At 38.6% G+C, this 16,756-nt stretch overlaps 2 protein-coding genes across 6 annotated transcripts in view; one reads left to right on the top strand and one right to left on the bottom strand.

The window, feature by feature from the left end:
• LOC105663393 (uncharacterized) overlaps nt 1-16,756 on the top strand; it is a 119,199-nt gene that overhangs the window by 92,046 nt on the left and 10,397 nt on the right. The window lies entirely within an intron of this gene.
• On the bottom strand, nt 1,123-2,268 carry LOC143266607 (uncharacterized). The gene is made up of 2 exons (XM_076542023.1): nt 1,941-2,268; nt 1,123-1,317 (listed from the first exon to the last, which is right to left on the bottom strand). The coding sequence occupies exons 1-2, from the start codon at nt 2,265-2,267 to the stop codon at nt 1,123-1,125; spliced, it is 522 nt and encodes a 173-aa protein (XP_076398138.1). The 5' UTR covers nt 2,268.

Genomic DNA, 16,756 nt, shown 5'->3' with positions numbered 1-16,756 from the left:
CCTGGATCTTGACGCAGCCTCTCGGGCCAAGACCCTTTGGTTGAGAGCATCCATTCCCCACACATGGAACACATACGCGCGGGGTTTGGGGGGGGGGGGGGGCGCAGTCTTTCTTCCACAACAGCGAGCGATGGCCTAGCGCAGGTGGACTATGCCTAACCGGTAGGGAAGCCTGATGGGTTGCCGCCACCCTCCGTCCTTGCGGCGGGGGCGGGAGACAGTTTTAGTGAGTAGGCCGTGGAAACCGCCCCTCTTCTAGGGGCGCCGGAAGCGGGAGTCTCACACTATCTGGGCTATCTTCCCAGGTGTCCGTTACTGGATTTCTGTCTTCCTTAAACAAAAAAAAAAAAAAAAAGTATGCAGTAAACATAAAATTCGTCGAGAAAGTAGGTATGAATGCAAAGAATGTGATCTAGCTTTGCTACATTTTTATAAAAGGCTACTTAAAATAAATCAATAATAGGTATATTTAATTCATTTTTGATGGAAACGGGAGTACACATTTATAATATAATATTGAAAACTATTAAATATAAGACAACACAATTAATACAATTTCAATACTAAATGAATTTATTTGAAAACAAGAAACCACAAAGAAGGAACTTTAAATGAAACACAAGATCTTTTAATATACGTGTACGATATCGTAATTGCAGAGAGGCCAGTAAAGAATAATTATATAGATATTATTTTAACATTTAAGGATCTAAATGAAACGAGCGGTATCATATAGATAGTATATAAATATACATACTTCATTACCGACATATTGGCAAATTACCGACATATTTCTGTATTTATTTTTGCTATTTTCAACAATTTGCAATGATTGTTTTTTAAGTTCTACGAATAGTATTAAATTTCCGGATACTGTTATGGTCTGCACGGCGCAGCGACCGACATGCGTCTACCACGTCGTCCCTATTGATGAATTACTTCAAAATTGCGCCGCAGTGAAACGGTTAATTTCTACTTATTTATTTACAGTCAACCCTCCCATAACGCGGTACTCTCAGAACGCGGTTTCCATATAACGCGGTACGCACTCACCGCGTTATAGGAGGGTTGACTGTACTTAATTCTAAGATAAGGTTACACATGCAAATAACGTAGACGTAATTAATTGCAATTGTTTATTATGAAATACTTAGAATTTAATTTGTTATTATTTTGATTGTGGGCCCTGCCCCGGCCCCGGCCCCGGCCCCGGCCCCGGCCCCGGCCCCGGCCTCTCGCGGTTGCTACGGCCGCCTGTTGCAACGCAGCCGCTTGCCGCAACGCGGCCGCCAAACGCTTTCGTTGCCGCCGGTTACACTGCAATGAGATAAAAATAGTGAGATGTACAAATATTTTCGGGTCTGGAGTTTTACATTTATATAATAGGTATTACAGTATTCTCTCCGTAAATGTTACATCGCAAACTTTTATGGTTTGTTACAGAAGTAATTACGATCGTAATCATATCGTGTTTGATGTCGTTTTAATGTTTACCGAATGTTCGAAACTCTATTCCTCCTTGTCTTTTGTATCGCTGTCCCTTTCTACGTTCGGCACACTACAAAGAATGTATGTAGTACCTATTCCGTACATGTTACAATCAACACCCGCAGAAGTAACATTTACGGAGACAATACTGTACATGCTTTGTAATGAGCCGAACGTAGAAAAAGATAGCAACACAAAAACTGTTACAATCGTATTCGTTTCGTTTTCCTGATTAAAATGACACCAAGCACAATATATTTACAACGATAATTACTTGTGTAGTAAACCATACATTTTCGGATTTTCACACTTGCGGCAAAGTGTACATTTACTGCAAAGGTACGAATTTATCCTAACTTAACTTGCTACACAAATAATTATGATCTTAATTGTGTCATGTTTGGTGGCATTGTAATGAGAAAAATACGACGAGGAATTGTTATTCAACTTACACGAGCAGGTGGTGTTTCACTTGCTGGCGGTCGCGGCTGCGATGGCGGCGGTGGTGGCGGCTGCGATGACGGCGGTGGTGGCGGCTGCAATGGCGGCAGTGGTGGCGGCTGCGATGGCGGCGGTGGTGGCGGCGGTGGTTGTTGCGGCCGCAGCGGCGGTTGCTGCGGCATCGGTGGTTGGGGCAGCAGCGGTGGTTGGGGCAGCAGCGGTGGTTGGGCCAGCAGCGGTGGTTGGGGCAGCAGCGGTGGTTGGGGCAGCAGCGGCAGCGGCGGTTGCGGCATCCACCACGGCTGCATGCCCCACGGCTGCATGCCCCACGGCGGCATGGCCCACCAATTTTCTCACAATCTCTTCAACTTCATCTGCATGAAAAATGTAATATAAGTCGTACAATATTTTTTGTATATTATACGCAACATAACTGTTGCGTAGCTTTTGGCCTCCTACAAATATATGCAAAATAATAATCTTACCATTGTCATGAAGAGGCTCCATGTCCGGATGTTAATTTTTTTCTTTTGCTTCTTTTCTGAAAAAGGAGAAAGAGATTATTTAATTAATACGCAATAGAAAATACCGCAATAAAGATTAAATGAAATAAATGGAAGAATAAATAGAAATGTCGGAGATGTACTTACTGCTGTCACTAAGACGTTTCAAGAAGAAATGATTTTTCTTTCGTGCCTACACCCGAAAAATGAGCGACAAGAGAAGTCATCCCCACCACCAGGAATAAAGGGAGGGACCCTAAAGGGAAAGGGAAAGACCCATCGACATACAACAAACATTCGGGACACTAAGCATGAAAGTTTAAAACTTTCTTATTATTCACTTTTTGTACATATAACTTTCACCAACATATTTCTAACATTGTTCTGATTAAAATGAGACTAAACACGGTGTAATTTGAGTTATATTTAGTGGCAATATCTTATTGTAGTAAAGTCATCGATGTACGCTCAACATTTGAAATTACAAAGAAATATGTGCCGAATTACGCCGTGTTTGGTCTCATTTTAATTTGAAAAATATAACAAATATATTGGTGAAAGTTTTATTTCAGAAGAATCAAAAATAAAAAAAATTCATTTTTTCATAAGGATTGTCCAACCGAAATGTTATTGTTTCTTTGCGTTTCTTCTCTCGCTGTCCTTTTCTACGTTCGGCAAAACATCAATCAATTTAGGATCTATACGATGTATGCAATACTGCACACCCGAGGGATTTGTAGATATCGAGTATTTACAGTATAAAACATTTTTATTTTTTACTATTTAAATGAGATATTAATATTTTCCTGATTAAAATGACACCCAACACGATGAAATTCGAGTCATGTACTTAGTACTTGTAATAATTTATGTAATAATTTACTTATTACAGTTATGCACTTGTAATAATTTATTGCAGTAATGTTGACGATGTAAGCATAATGTTTGAAATTACAAATAAATATGTTCCGAATGATATTTCATTCAAGAAAACGTGAAAAATGTATTAGTAAAATTTCACAATCGAAAGAATATTCGGATACAGAATTGTACCCTTGCGTTAGGATTGTTTCGTCGAGAGTGTATTGTTTATTTTCGCTCTTTGCTTTCGATCATCGTAGCAACGTTTGTTTGTTACAGGCGAGGTTATCGAGAGTATCTCGAGCACAGCCTGCAACAAATTTTTTACTTCGGAACGTTTCGTTATTCGGCACGTTACGTTTATTTTATTTATTTATTTATTTATTTATTTATTTTTTTTTTAATTTTTTTTTTGCTTTATTTCAAATATTTTTAAACATTTTTATTAACCGACTTCGAAAAAGGAGAAGGTTTTTCAATTCAATCAGTATATTTTTTTTATATACACGAAAATTAGTGCACGGTGAAAATGAACAGAGCAAAATATAAGAATAAGAAGAGACAACGATCAACTCGAAGGACATCGTTACGGAACAGAATTCGATCGGTGCATCGAATGGGCAACGCATCGGAATCCCAAGTAAGTATATCAGAATCACAAATTATATCAGGTGCATTAAATAATGATTCCAATGTGTCGTCCGAATTCTCCGACGACAAATGTATGAATAATATGAATTCAATAAATAATAATAATAATAATAATAATAATAATAATGCAGTACAAATAAACGAAATTGAAAATTTATTCGAAAACATTTGTCCGGACGAAATTGACGTTCGAAATAACGATACATTGACATTGGAATCAGCACCTGATACATCTAATCGAGAATATGTAGATGCTTGCAAAACGCAAAACGACATCGACGAAGAAATCGAAAATGTCGTTTTGCATGTAGATAGTAATATTGATGTAGATCGTTTGTGTTCTGCCGAGATTAGTGGACGAAGTATCGTAAACTTTGGGCACGTTTTTTCGGAGTTGCAAAGATTATCAGCCCATTGGCAGAATTCATGCCAGTTCACTGATCTCGTCATAACAAAAACGATGCGTTCCGGTCTTAAAACAAAATATTTCGTTGAATGTCGAATGTGTCACTTCAAAGGTGATTTTTGGAGTGAACCGACATCTGACGAAATATTGGATGTCAATCAAGGTGCCGTAATGGGTACCATATTGACGGGGACTGGATATACGCAACTAGAAGAATTATTAGCTGCAGTAGATATAAAATGCATGAACAAAAATACGTTTGCCAAATGCCACGACGAAATGTCCGAAGCTTTAGCCGCCGCTGCAGAGAAAGAAATGCAGGAGGCTGCTAAAGTGGAAAGACAATTAGCAATTGCAAGGGGTGATGTCACTGACGGTATTGCATATATACCTGTGATAACAGACGGTTCCTGGATGAAAAGATCGTACCGCAGTGGCGGTTACGATTCTCCATCCGGGGCGGCTATTATCATGGGTTATTATACGCGAAAAGTTTTATTTGTCAGCGTGCGAAACAAATATTGTTGTATTTGCGCACGCGCTAGTCAATTAAATGTTCCAGTCCGCGAGCACAAATGTTATAAAAACTGGGGAACTAATCAGAGTTCCACCAGTATGGAAAGTGACATCATCCTCGAAGGCTTTCGTTGCAGCTTAGAAATGTACGGATTAATATATTACAAATATATTGGCGATGGCGACAGTAATGTTCTTAAAAAATTAAGAGATTTCCCACCGTACAAAAATGTTGTTGCGGAGAAGATTGAATGCATCAATCATCTTCTCCGCAACCTTTGTAAAAAAATAGAGGAAATTAGTAAGAGTGGTGGTCGAAGTCTCTTAAAATTAAGAAAAATTGTTGCCCAAAGTAGTAAAGCATTTCGTACGAATATTACAAAAGCTGCAACGTTTCGCCGCAACAGCGATGCAACTTGGGAAAATAAAATTGCTGGTTTGATTAAAGATTTAATTAATATTCCTAGCCACATTTTTGGGGAACATAAAGATTGTTCCTCCCTTCCATACTTTTCCAATGAAGAAATAAAAGAAGGCGAGGAAAATCTGGTTCCCCAATTACAAATGGCAGGATTATATGCAAAAATAGAATATGCGATGAAACGCATTGTGGATAACGCAGAAAGCGTATTATATAATTATACCAGCAATTCTGTAGAAAGTTGCAATGCTGTTATTGCTAAAATGATCGGTGGCAAACGTATTAATTTTGCTAAAAGAGGTTCTTACCAAGCGCGTGTAAAAGCATCAGTACTTCATTATAACACTTCGAAAGCGCTGAGTACTGCTTGCTGCGCGATTGGTAAAGTGCCTCCAATTCGAACAATAGACCTTGAAAAAAGGAAAATGAGACAGCGCGCACAATATGCGCAACGTGTTAAGGCAGCGTTGGAATTCGGTATACCTATTCGTAGATCAAAATATGCGGCCAAAGCGTTTAGAGCCGATAAAGATTATGGGCCAAACGCCGAACGGCCGGATATTGATGATAACATGTACGAACAGTTGAAAGCCAATTTTTACGAAACGCTATTCAATCAACAGCGTAATAGAGACGTGTTAGAATATGTAACGCGGGGTCAGCATGCAAACCCGCAGTGGCATTATACACGTCGAACGCTGTTGACTGCATCAAATTTTTCGAAAGTTTGTTGCAGAAGAGATACCACGTCGTGCAAAAATCTCATAAAAAATATTCTTTACCCTCCTAAATTAACGAGTCTTGCAATTAAGTGGGGTAAAGAAAAAGAGATTTTAGCACGACAAGAATTGGAGGAGATTCTGGGAATCAAAATCAATGAGTGCGGATTATTCATTGATTCTGAATTCCCATATTTTGGTGCGTCGCCTGATGGCATTGTTGGAGAGAATACAATTGTCGAAATTAAATGTCCCTATGCAGCGCGACAAATGTCTCCAACCGATGCAATAATAAATAAAGTTGGAGAAATGTATCGAATTTTTAATAAAAACGATGACACCCGCATGAATGAAAAGCACGGGTATTATTATCAAATTCAGGGGCAACTGCACATTACGCAACGAAAGTATTGTATCTTCGCGATATGGACGCCTTTCGGAATCAAGCACACAATTGTTGAGCGCGATGACACATTTTGGCAAATGAAAATGTTATCACCACTCAAACAATTCTATGAGTGCTTGGTTCCCGAACTAATTGATAGCAGAGCGGCAAGAAACATGCCAATTCGGGAGCCGCAATTTTTTTTGAATGTACAGCAAGCGACTAAAAAAAGGGAATTGAACGAATAAGCGCGATAACTTGCATTTCAATTGTATTGCGCTAGTTCGATAAATTTTCGAGTCGCTTGGGAAGAGGTGGTGGGCACATTCTGCTTATTACTGTAATATTTTTGTAACATTGATTTAATCATTCTTTTACGATCATATTTTTTCTGATATTTGTGATTAATAATAATTACTTCAAAAAGTTATTAATACATGAAGGAAATGCATTGTAATAAAGATCGCAGTTTGAAGTGGCTTAATGATCGTGTAGCAAAGTTCTTCTAATATATATACAAACTGCAATGTATTATTTTCACGTACATACAGTAATAAGCAGATATAAAGATATACAGTACAAAGGTACGTATAGCAATATACAGTACAAAGGTACGTATATCAATGTACAGTACAAAGGTACGTATAGAAATATACAGTACAAAGGTACGTACAACAATATTATACAGTACAAAGGTACGTATGGAAATATACAGTACAAAGGTACGTACAACAATATTATACAGTACAAAGGTACGTATGGAAATATACAGTACAAAGGTACGTACAACAATATTATACAGTACAAAGGTACGTATGGAAATATACAGTACAAAGGTACGTACAACAATATTATACAGTACAAAGGTACGTATAGAAATATACAGTACAAAGGTACGTACAACAATATTATACAGTACAAAGGTACGTATGGAAATATACAGTACAAAGGTACGTACAACAATATTATACAGTACAAAGGTACGTATAGAAATATACAGTACAAAGGTACGTACAACAATATTATACAGTACAAAGGTACGTATAACAATATTATATAGTACAAAGGTACATACAACAATATTATACAGTACATAGGTACGTATAGCAACCATGGCCGCAGGTGTCATGGGCGGGGGCCCGTGGCACCATTGCACGCGGCTAGGTGTGTGGAGCCGACGGCGGGCGTGATTACGTCGTCGGCTCTGATAAGGGGTGGGGTGGGAGAAAGTTTGACGGGGAGGCTTCTCCTCCCCGCGAGAAGGGTGTCCCCTTCAGGGTCACATGGCGGCATTCTGGCGGGAATCACCGAGGGGTTTTAGTGGGTACAAATCCCACACTACCCCCACTCCTCCCCCGGGGAGTGGGGGTGTCTTTTGGAAGATTTCCCCTCGTTAAAAAAAAAAAAAAGCAATATACAGTACAAAGCATTTCTTACACTACATGTTATATTTTCTTACTGCATTTTTTATACTGCGTGCTATATTTTTAGTAGTACGCGTTATACCTTAATTTCTGTAGTAATAAAACATACAATGTTTTGAATTCTGTAAATTTAAAACGCTCTTTAAAATAATATTGTACTAATGCATCTGTACAATCTGCGTAGTAGGTTTTATTTTTACAGATATTTAAAGAAATATACGGCTACAATCAGCACATCTAAGAGGGCCATTGTAACAGCTGCTTTGAAAAGAAGCAACAGAGAAAGTGGACGAGGAAAGAGCAAGAGAATAAGACAGAAGAATGCGAATCGGTGGGCAAGGAAAACGCGGTGGGCGGGTTAGATTTAAAACGTTGGACGGAACAATGTAAAAATTATCGATAATTTTTAAATCTGTTTATATTGTATTACATTACAAATTCTTTCTCTATTAAAATGTACAACATAAGTATTACAATTTTGAATTAATTGTCAAAAACTAAATAGTATTATATAACTAAATAACTAAATACTATAACTATTAAAGGGTCTATCCAAAACGATCGTGGCGCCCTCATAGAGTGCAAGCGAATGGTGTGAAGTTCGTCGAATGTTCTCTGTCTATTTACTGTGTTTTTGGTTAGAGAGACAAGGACGGTAAATATGATGTTACGAAAAAATACGCATTACGCTTGCCAAAACGCCTCTGCGAAGAAGTAATATTTCGACATAATTTCTTTTGCATACTACTCGCAGAAGTTTAATCTAGGTCCGCGGGCCGATTTTGGAAAAATGGGACGTGAAAAATTTTCTTCTATGAGAAATATTAGTTTTCAGTGCATAAAATTGTTTTGGACAAAATTGCAAAATCGGCCCGCGGACCGACCTAGATTAAACTTCTGAGAGTAGTATGCAAAAGAAATTATGTCGAAATATTACTTCTTCGCAGAGGCGTTTTGGCAAGCGTAATTCAATACATCCGAACCGTTTGAATAACAACATGGCCGCTGGGATATCGCGCTGCTTGGTGCTGACTGGGTTCAGGACTGGCTATACGTACATACATATGGCACCCCAGAGGGTACCGCTAAAAGGGCCCACCATTAAAAAATAGTTTGCATCAAAACTAATAACAATCGTATCATGATATTTTCTTTTCAAATGTATCATGTGCAAACACAAAATATTAATTCCAGAAATAATATATAATAAATTAGTTATGTTTTATGTTTTTTTAACAATTTTCCCGATCTTTTCTACGATATATAATTATTTCTTTTTAAACGAATAGGAAATTATAACGAACAAATAATGAAATTAACACACTGATAAGTTAACGAAGAGATACCATAAAAATAATAGTAAAAAGTAAAGAGCAATCTTGATGGAGCGCCAACCTACGACAAAGTTTGAAAATCATATATGACACTCGGTTACACCTTGCTCTTCATTCATTTTTCTATCGATTATTGCAAAGTGAGCACGTTTAAAATATTATACTTCTTTATTTTATTCTTTCGTAGCAATAGCCGATACAGAACTGTCGTCAACGACACAATTCATCCTGATGACACACTCATTCTTTACTGCGAAGAAACGTCTCTTTGGAAGGGGAATTGCATTTGTACACAACACATAAACAGTCATAACCTGCCTCACTATTTCGATTTTTATTTTCATAATACGTAGTTCATATTGTACGTGATAAAGGATCTCTATTACATGTATTAAATATTATTGTACATGTATACTATTAATTGCAGATGTTTTACTTCTTGTAAATAACAATTACTTAAAAACACTTTAAATTTATTTTAATATTGTTACTGTTAAATAATCAGGATCGGAGAAAATCAAAAACTAATAACACACTATGGGATGAGGACGCGACAGGGAAAAAATAGTAACTCTACTTTTCACCTTTAACTTTCCGTTTTATTTTACAAGAGTGGCCCACGACCGAACTCTAAGACTCGCAGTGATCAACTGACTAACTTTCGTACTTAAAACACGCACCCCCACACGCCCTGATGCATTCTCATTCGGAATCATTCTTTCCTCTTCATTCATTCTCCACTCTAAACCAATCATTCAACGATACACGCGTATTTCTCAGGCATTCCTCGAACTCGGACACCCAACGCGACACTCGACTCGATGATCCAAACATCCTCTCGCAAACGCTATGCAGCATCCACTCGAACTCAGGCAAACCATTCGTTAACGCATCTCATTCACACCTAAAATCTTTAAGCCTAGACTAAATATAATAAATTGGGCAAGGATGTGGCGGCCGCTAAATCGACGCCACAACGCTTCCAATTACAAATTAATTATTTAATGTTAAACATAAAGAATACACATATTAATTTTAAAATTAATTAATAACGATGAAATAACTTTCTCATACACCAATTTACACCGCGCGCATTTTCATTTCACGAACAAGAAGAAGGAAGTGCATTTTTCAATTATTTTTTATTCTAACATCGTGCATTGCTTGCACTGCAAAATGACACCACATGCTAAATTTTTTAATTTTTTTTTTTGAGCGTCTCTTTTTGACTCGCTACCCTCTTCGACGTGAGAAACTTTTATCGTCAATTAAACCAATAAATATAGTCCAAATTATGTCGTGTTTGGTCTTCTTTTAATCAGAAAAATGTAAAGAATCTATTGATAAAAGTTGGATCTCGAAAAAATCAAAAATAAAAAGTTTTATATTTGTATATGTTTTGTTTTACGGATATACCGACCCTGGATCATGTTACATTTCTCGGCGATCGAGCTTCATGGCATCTGAAGGGGTCTTCCCCCCAGTGGTGGGGATAACTTTGGTGCACATATCGTACAGATCATTTGTGCACCTATCGAATATTTACTGTACTCCAAAATTGCGCCGCAGTGAAGCGGTTAATTTCTACTATTTATTTACAGTCAACCCTCCCATAACGCGGTACTCTCAGAACGCGGTTTCCATATAACGCGGTACGCACTCACCGCGTTATAGGAGGGTTGACTGTACTTAATTCTAAGATAAGGTTACACATGAAAAAAAACGTAGACGTGATTAATAAAACTGATTTATTAAAATATATTTTGATTCCGGGATTCCCCGGCCTCGGCCCCGGCCCCGGCCCCGTACTGGTTGTGGTATTATATGCGCCACCTGCCGCAACGCGGCCGCCGACCTCTTCCGTTGCCGGCGGCTCATCTGCAATGAGATAAAAATAGTGAGGTGTAAAAATATTTTCGGGTCTGGAGTTTTACATTTATATAATAGGTACTACAGTATTCTCTCCGTAAATGTTAAAAAGATCTCTACCGTAAATGTTACAATTCTATCCCCACTACTGGGGGGATCCCCCTCGAAATCTGTCAAAAATGAAACACGATCGGTCGCCGAAACGATGATGATCGAATATCGGTGAGACACATACTAATGCAAGCAAAGGAAAAAATTGTAACTTTCTTATTTCTTACTATTTTTTCATGAAACTTTTACTGTTGCATTTGTCTAGATTTCCTGATTAAAATGACACCAAGCACAATATATTTACAACAATAATTACATACTTGTGTAGTAAACCATACAATTTTCGGATTTTCACACTTACGGCAAACTGTACATTTAGTGCAGAGATACGAATTCATTCTAACTTGACTTGCTATACAAATAATTATGATCTGCATTATATCATGTTTGGTGGCACTTTAATGAGAAAAACGCGACGAGGAATTGTTATTCAACTTACACGAGTAGGTGCTGCTGGGCACAGGGGCGGGGGTGGCAGCGCTTGTGGCCACGCGGGGAGCGGCGCCGGCGGCCACGCGGGAAGCAGCGCTGGCGGTCTTGCCGGACGCGGTGGCGGCCCCGCCGGGGGCAGCGCCAACGGACCCGCCGGGGGCAGCGCCAGCGGACGCGCCGGACGTGGTGGCTGCGGTGGCGGCAGCGGCGGTTGCGGCTGCGGCGGTTGCGGCAGCGGCGGTTGCGGCTGCGGCGGTTGCGGCTGCGGCAGCGGCTGCATGGGCCACGGCTGTGGCGGCTGTATGGGCTGCGGCTGCGGCAGCGGCGGTTGCGGCTGCATGGGCTGCGGCTGCGGCAGCAGCGGTTGCGGCTGCATGGGCTGCGGCTGCGGCAGCGGCGGTTGCGGCTGCATGGGCCACGGTTGCGGCTGCATGGGCCACGGTTGCGGCTGCATGGGCCACGGCTGCGGCGGCTGTATGGGCCACAGCATTTGAGGCGGTGGCCTCATTACAATTTCTTCGATCTGATCTGCATGAAAAATGTAATATAAATCTTACATTTTTTGTATATTCTACGCAACATAACTGTTGCGTAGCTTTTGGCCTCCTACAACTATATGCAAAATAATATTCTTACCATCTTCACGCAGAGGTTCCATTTCTTTTGTTCTTCTCTGAAAAAGGAGAAAGAGATTATTTAATTAATATGCTATGGAAAATGCCGTGATAAAGATTAAATGAAATAAGTGGAAGAATAAATAGAAATGTCGGAGACGTACTTACCGCTCGCACGCTTTACGTAGAAATGATTTTTGTTTCGTGCCCCTACCCGCAAAATAAGCGACACGCGAAAAAATCATCCCCACCACCAGGAATAAGGGGAGGGACTCCAAAAGGAGAGGGAAAGACCCATCGACATACGATAAACATTGGGGACACTACACATGAAATTGTAAAACTTTTCTATTATTGACTTGGTTTACATATAACTTTCACCAACATATCTGTAACATTGTTCTGATTAAAATGCGACTAAACACGGTGTAATTTGAATTATATTTACTGGCAATATCTTATTGTGGTAAAGTCATCGATGTACGCTCAACATTTGAAATGACAAATAAATATCTGCTGAATTACACCGTGTTTGGTCTCATTTTAATTTAAAAAATATTACAAATATATTGGCGAAAGTTTTATTTAAGAAAACTCAAAAAATAATTTTAAGAAAAAAAATACGCCGACTTCGAAATGCACTAAAAAGTGTAAAATAATTTCTGTTTCCTAATGAAGTAATTTCTATTTCATTCAATCATACAATTACGTAACAGATATGAATGAAACCTATTTACTCGTTAGGTAGTATGTTCAATACATTTCAACCCTTTCGGAGGTGGCGCAAAATTAAAAGATTTTCTTGAACATGTCAACCTTTGGACAGCCGAACATAGGCAAAGCTTGTATAGCTATTTTTTTTTTATACATATAACTCGACAGCACGCCGCGAAGTAGGTGTTAGTGCGTATAGAATGTAACTATGGTCTATCTAGATTCATAGAGTATGCGACGGAAAGACTCGATCGCCGCATATACTATAAAAATAGAGCCCATCTGCCGCAAATTTGGTAATTCCCGCGTCGTGGGCTCCGTTTATAGGTTCTTAGATCCATGGCTTCCACATGCGAACGAAGTCGATTCAATTTCATTTATATCAGAAACGTTGCGAAATGAAGATGCAATCGTTACATTTACGTATATTACCAGATATATCTATAATGGTTCGTATTCTTTCTCAGGATTTCTTAATTTCCAATACGCCATACCACAATCAACTGGTTATTGGCAGCAACGTTTACTGAGGTATTTTTAATTTTGCGCCGCCTCTGAAAAGGTTGAAATGTATTTAATATACTACCTAACGAGTAAATAGGTTTCATTCATATCTGTGACGTAATTGTATGATTGAATGAAATAGAAATTATTTTATACTTTTTAGTGCATTTCGAAGTCGGTGTATTTTTTTTCTTAAAATTATTTTATTTCGCGCTTTTTAGTGGAATGAGGAGAATTATATAGGATACTTTTTATTAATTACAATAAAATTGATTATTACTTATTAAAAAATTGATAGATATGATTGGGACCGCCTATCCCCCCCTCCATCGCCTCTCCTTCCGCCGTGTTGTCTGCCGCGATACAGCTTCCGCCGGGAACCTGCGGCTATTCCTCTCGCTGCAATATAAAATTTGAACTGTTACATAGGTTATACATTTTTGGAATTAATTCTTTATTATATACGACACGGATTGGTTAACACTAGAACTACCAGCGTTCAATGTACATGACTTTTAAATCGGAAATAAAATAATAAAACAAAAGATGAAATATAAACATACCGTTGCACATACCATAGTTCTTTATCTTAACACTAGGATCAACGTATATTCGAAGAAGAAACAATTTTACAAGTTTTATAATTTAAAAATAAGAAACTTTAAACAATTAATTTTGACCCCTTCGGTAGTTGTAGTGTTAATCATTTGTGTGATAGAATCTGTGATGCTTACCACGCGACGGCTTGGCGCCTCCTTCCCCTTTTTCTTGGAGTGGCGGTTGTTGCTGCATTTGCTGTATAAATTGTTGCATCTGCAGCATCTGTTGCTGTAACTGCTGCTATTGCAGCTGCATTTGCTGCAACGTATTCATAACTGATTGTTCTGAAAGAGAGAAAAGGGAAATATATATCTTACGTACATTTTCTTGAATCATGCATTATATTAATTTTCCATTGAAATTTTAATTATACTTACGACTATTTTCTTGATCTTGATCCATAATTCTTAAAAAAAAAATTTGTATTATTTAAAAAGTAATTTATTTGCATTTGTGAATAAAGTTCCGAAAACCACTCATCCCCTATTTTTATTTGAAGCATAATATTCTTGTTTTTGTATCCTGATTACGAATATCATAATGAAATTTAGTGACTGCTTGATTTTTTCACAGCAAAAGGAACCGTAACAGGAACGTATAACTGTGGTTCAATAATTCAAGACAATCGGGAGTGAGCGGTTTTCAGAAGTATATTCAATCAAACCACCAACCGTTTAAAGACTAAATTAATGTATATTACATATAACATATATACAAATGAAATAGTACTTACCACTTGACAGCACTGTGATTAAACTGAAACTGAACAAAAATCTGCGGTATGTGACTTCCAAAGGAAGAGGATTGGTGGGGCAAATTCCATACTTTGTTTATACGTTTCGTTGTCAGGTTATTTAGATTGTAAATATAGAATACACAACAAGAGTGCGATACGCTTTGGAACAAGTCGTTGCACTCTTCATCAGCTCCTACATTCTTTCAAGTTTGCCGACCGCTTCGAACGTAAAGGACAGCGAGTGAAAAAGAAGACAGCATAAAAAAATCGGTATACGTCGGCGAAACAATACCAATGCAATAATGAAACTTTTGTATTTTTATTTTTTTTATGATGAAACGTTCATCGACAAATTTGTGATACTTTTCTGATTATAATAAGCCTAAACACGATATAACACTGCTCCTACTGCAACGTCCGATGCGTCTGTGCGCAGCGCCAACGCTGCATTCTCCTTCGGGTAATGCAGAAGGGAAGCGTTAGCTAGGTGTTTCTTTGCCTCCTCGAACGCCTTTTCAGATCCATCGTCCCAACAAACTGGCCTCCTGTCCCTTTTCTTAGCTCCTTTCAGAAGCTTGTGCAGTGGGTCCAGCCATTCCGCGGCGTGAGGAAGGAACCTGCGATAAATGCCAATTACGCCAATGTATCTACGGAGATCTGCTAGCGTCTCCGGCTTCGGGTAGTTTTTAATCGCTTGGATTCGCTCGTCCAGCGGAGCGATTCCCTTATCACTAATCTTACATCCTAAATACTCCAAACTAATCGTGAATTGGCCAAAAAAATGAACTGTGACCACAAAACGATTCTCAATTATCTCCATTCAGTGATATTTGCCGAAAAATTGAGAACCCGGGTGCCTCACGAGCTTAACGAAAACAATAAAGAAAATCGCCTTTAAATTGCTTCCTAATATTTCGCCCGCCATCGAGCAACACACGGTCATAAACAACGATTTTTGTATCGAATCGTCACGGGAGATGAGAAATAGAGCTTGTACATAAATATGAAGCAAAGAAAGGAATGGGTGGCTCCAGGAGATACGCTAAAGCTGAGAGTAAAGCCTTACCTCCATCCAAAGATAACCATGATCTGCGTTTGGTAGAACTGAGAGGGCGTACAATGGGAAATGCTCAAAAGGGAATTACAAGGTGCTCTACATAGCTCAGCTACACCGCGTGGAAGAAACTATTGGACAGAAAAGACCCCATCGACAAGGCCAAACTATACTCCTGCACGACAACGCCAGGCCCCATGTTGCACAAGTCGTCAAAGCCGCAATCCAAGAGCTCCAATGGGAGGTCCTTCAGCATCCACCGTATTCTCCGAAATACGGACGACCGACGTATTACCATCTTTTCCGCACCCCGTCGATCCATATGAAAGGCGTTACCTCCGACAATAAAGAGGACCTCCATATTTGGCTCAACAACTTGTTCGATACCAGATCGAGCAATTTTTGGCGGAAAGGCATCGACAAATTGGTGGAGAGGTGGAAGGGGGTCGTAAACAGCAACGGCGAATACATAATTGACTAATTTATTGTTATAACTTGTGATGAACCGCGCACCGTCAGCCGCGCACCGCGAGGTGAGGACCCCTCGCCGAAATCCGATACTATCTGGATAGCGATCGATCAAAGGAACTAATATCTTCAATTCTGAGATAAATTATTCAAATGTTTTCCGATAAGGTGATTATATTAGTGTTATAAATTAATTTTTTGTGTTAAAAATCGAATTTTTATTTGTTAGTTAACTAATACGGTTAGTTAACTAGTACGTATGAATTTTTATCTCGGAAACTATTTATCGAAATTAATTAAATCTTTCTGCATTTTAATCTTGAATGTTTGAACTATCATAATAATATTTTTTTCATTAACAAATTCATTTTTTAATATCAGAAATTGTAAATAAATTTTTATTTTTTAAATTGTTGAATAAACTTTAAATATCTAATATGTTATATACATATGAATGAGGATATTGAAATCTTACCTACAAAACAAGACCTTTTGCAAAGGTCAG

This window comes from Megachile rotundata, chromosome 2 (genome assembly GCF_050947335.1).
Source record: "Megachile rotundata isolate GNS110a chromosome 2, iyMegRotu1, whole genome shotgun sequence".
NCBI classification, from domain to species: Eukaryota; Metazoa; Arthropoda; class Insecta; order Hymenoptera; family Megachilidae; genus Megachile; species Megachile rotundata.
Note: the sequence above shows the minus strand (reverse complement) of the source record. Positions and strands in the feature narration are given on the sequence as shown.

What these genes read in the sequence shown, in the direction of transcription:
- LOC143266607 (XM_076542023.1), bottom strand. Translation starts at nt 2,267, where the DNA reads ATGCCGCCGTGGGGCATGCAGCCGTGGGGCATGCAGCCGTGGTGGATG. An exon ending in GTGAAACACCACCTGCTCGT is followed by an intron (nt 1,318 to 1,940) that starts GTAAGTTGAATA and finishes ATCTCATTGCAG; the next exon opens with TGTAACCGGCGGCAACGAAA.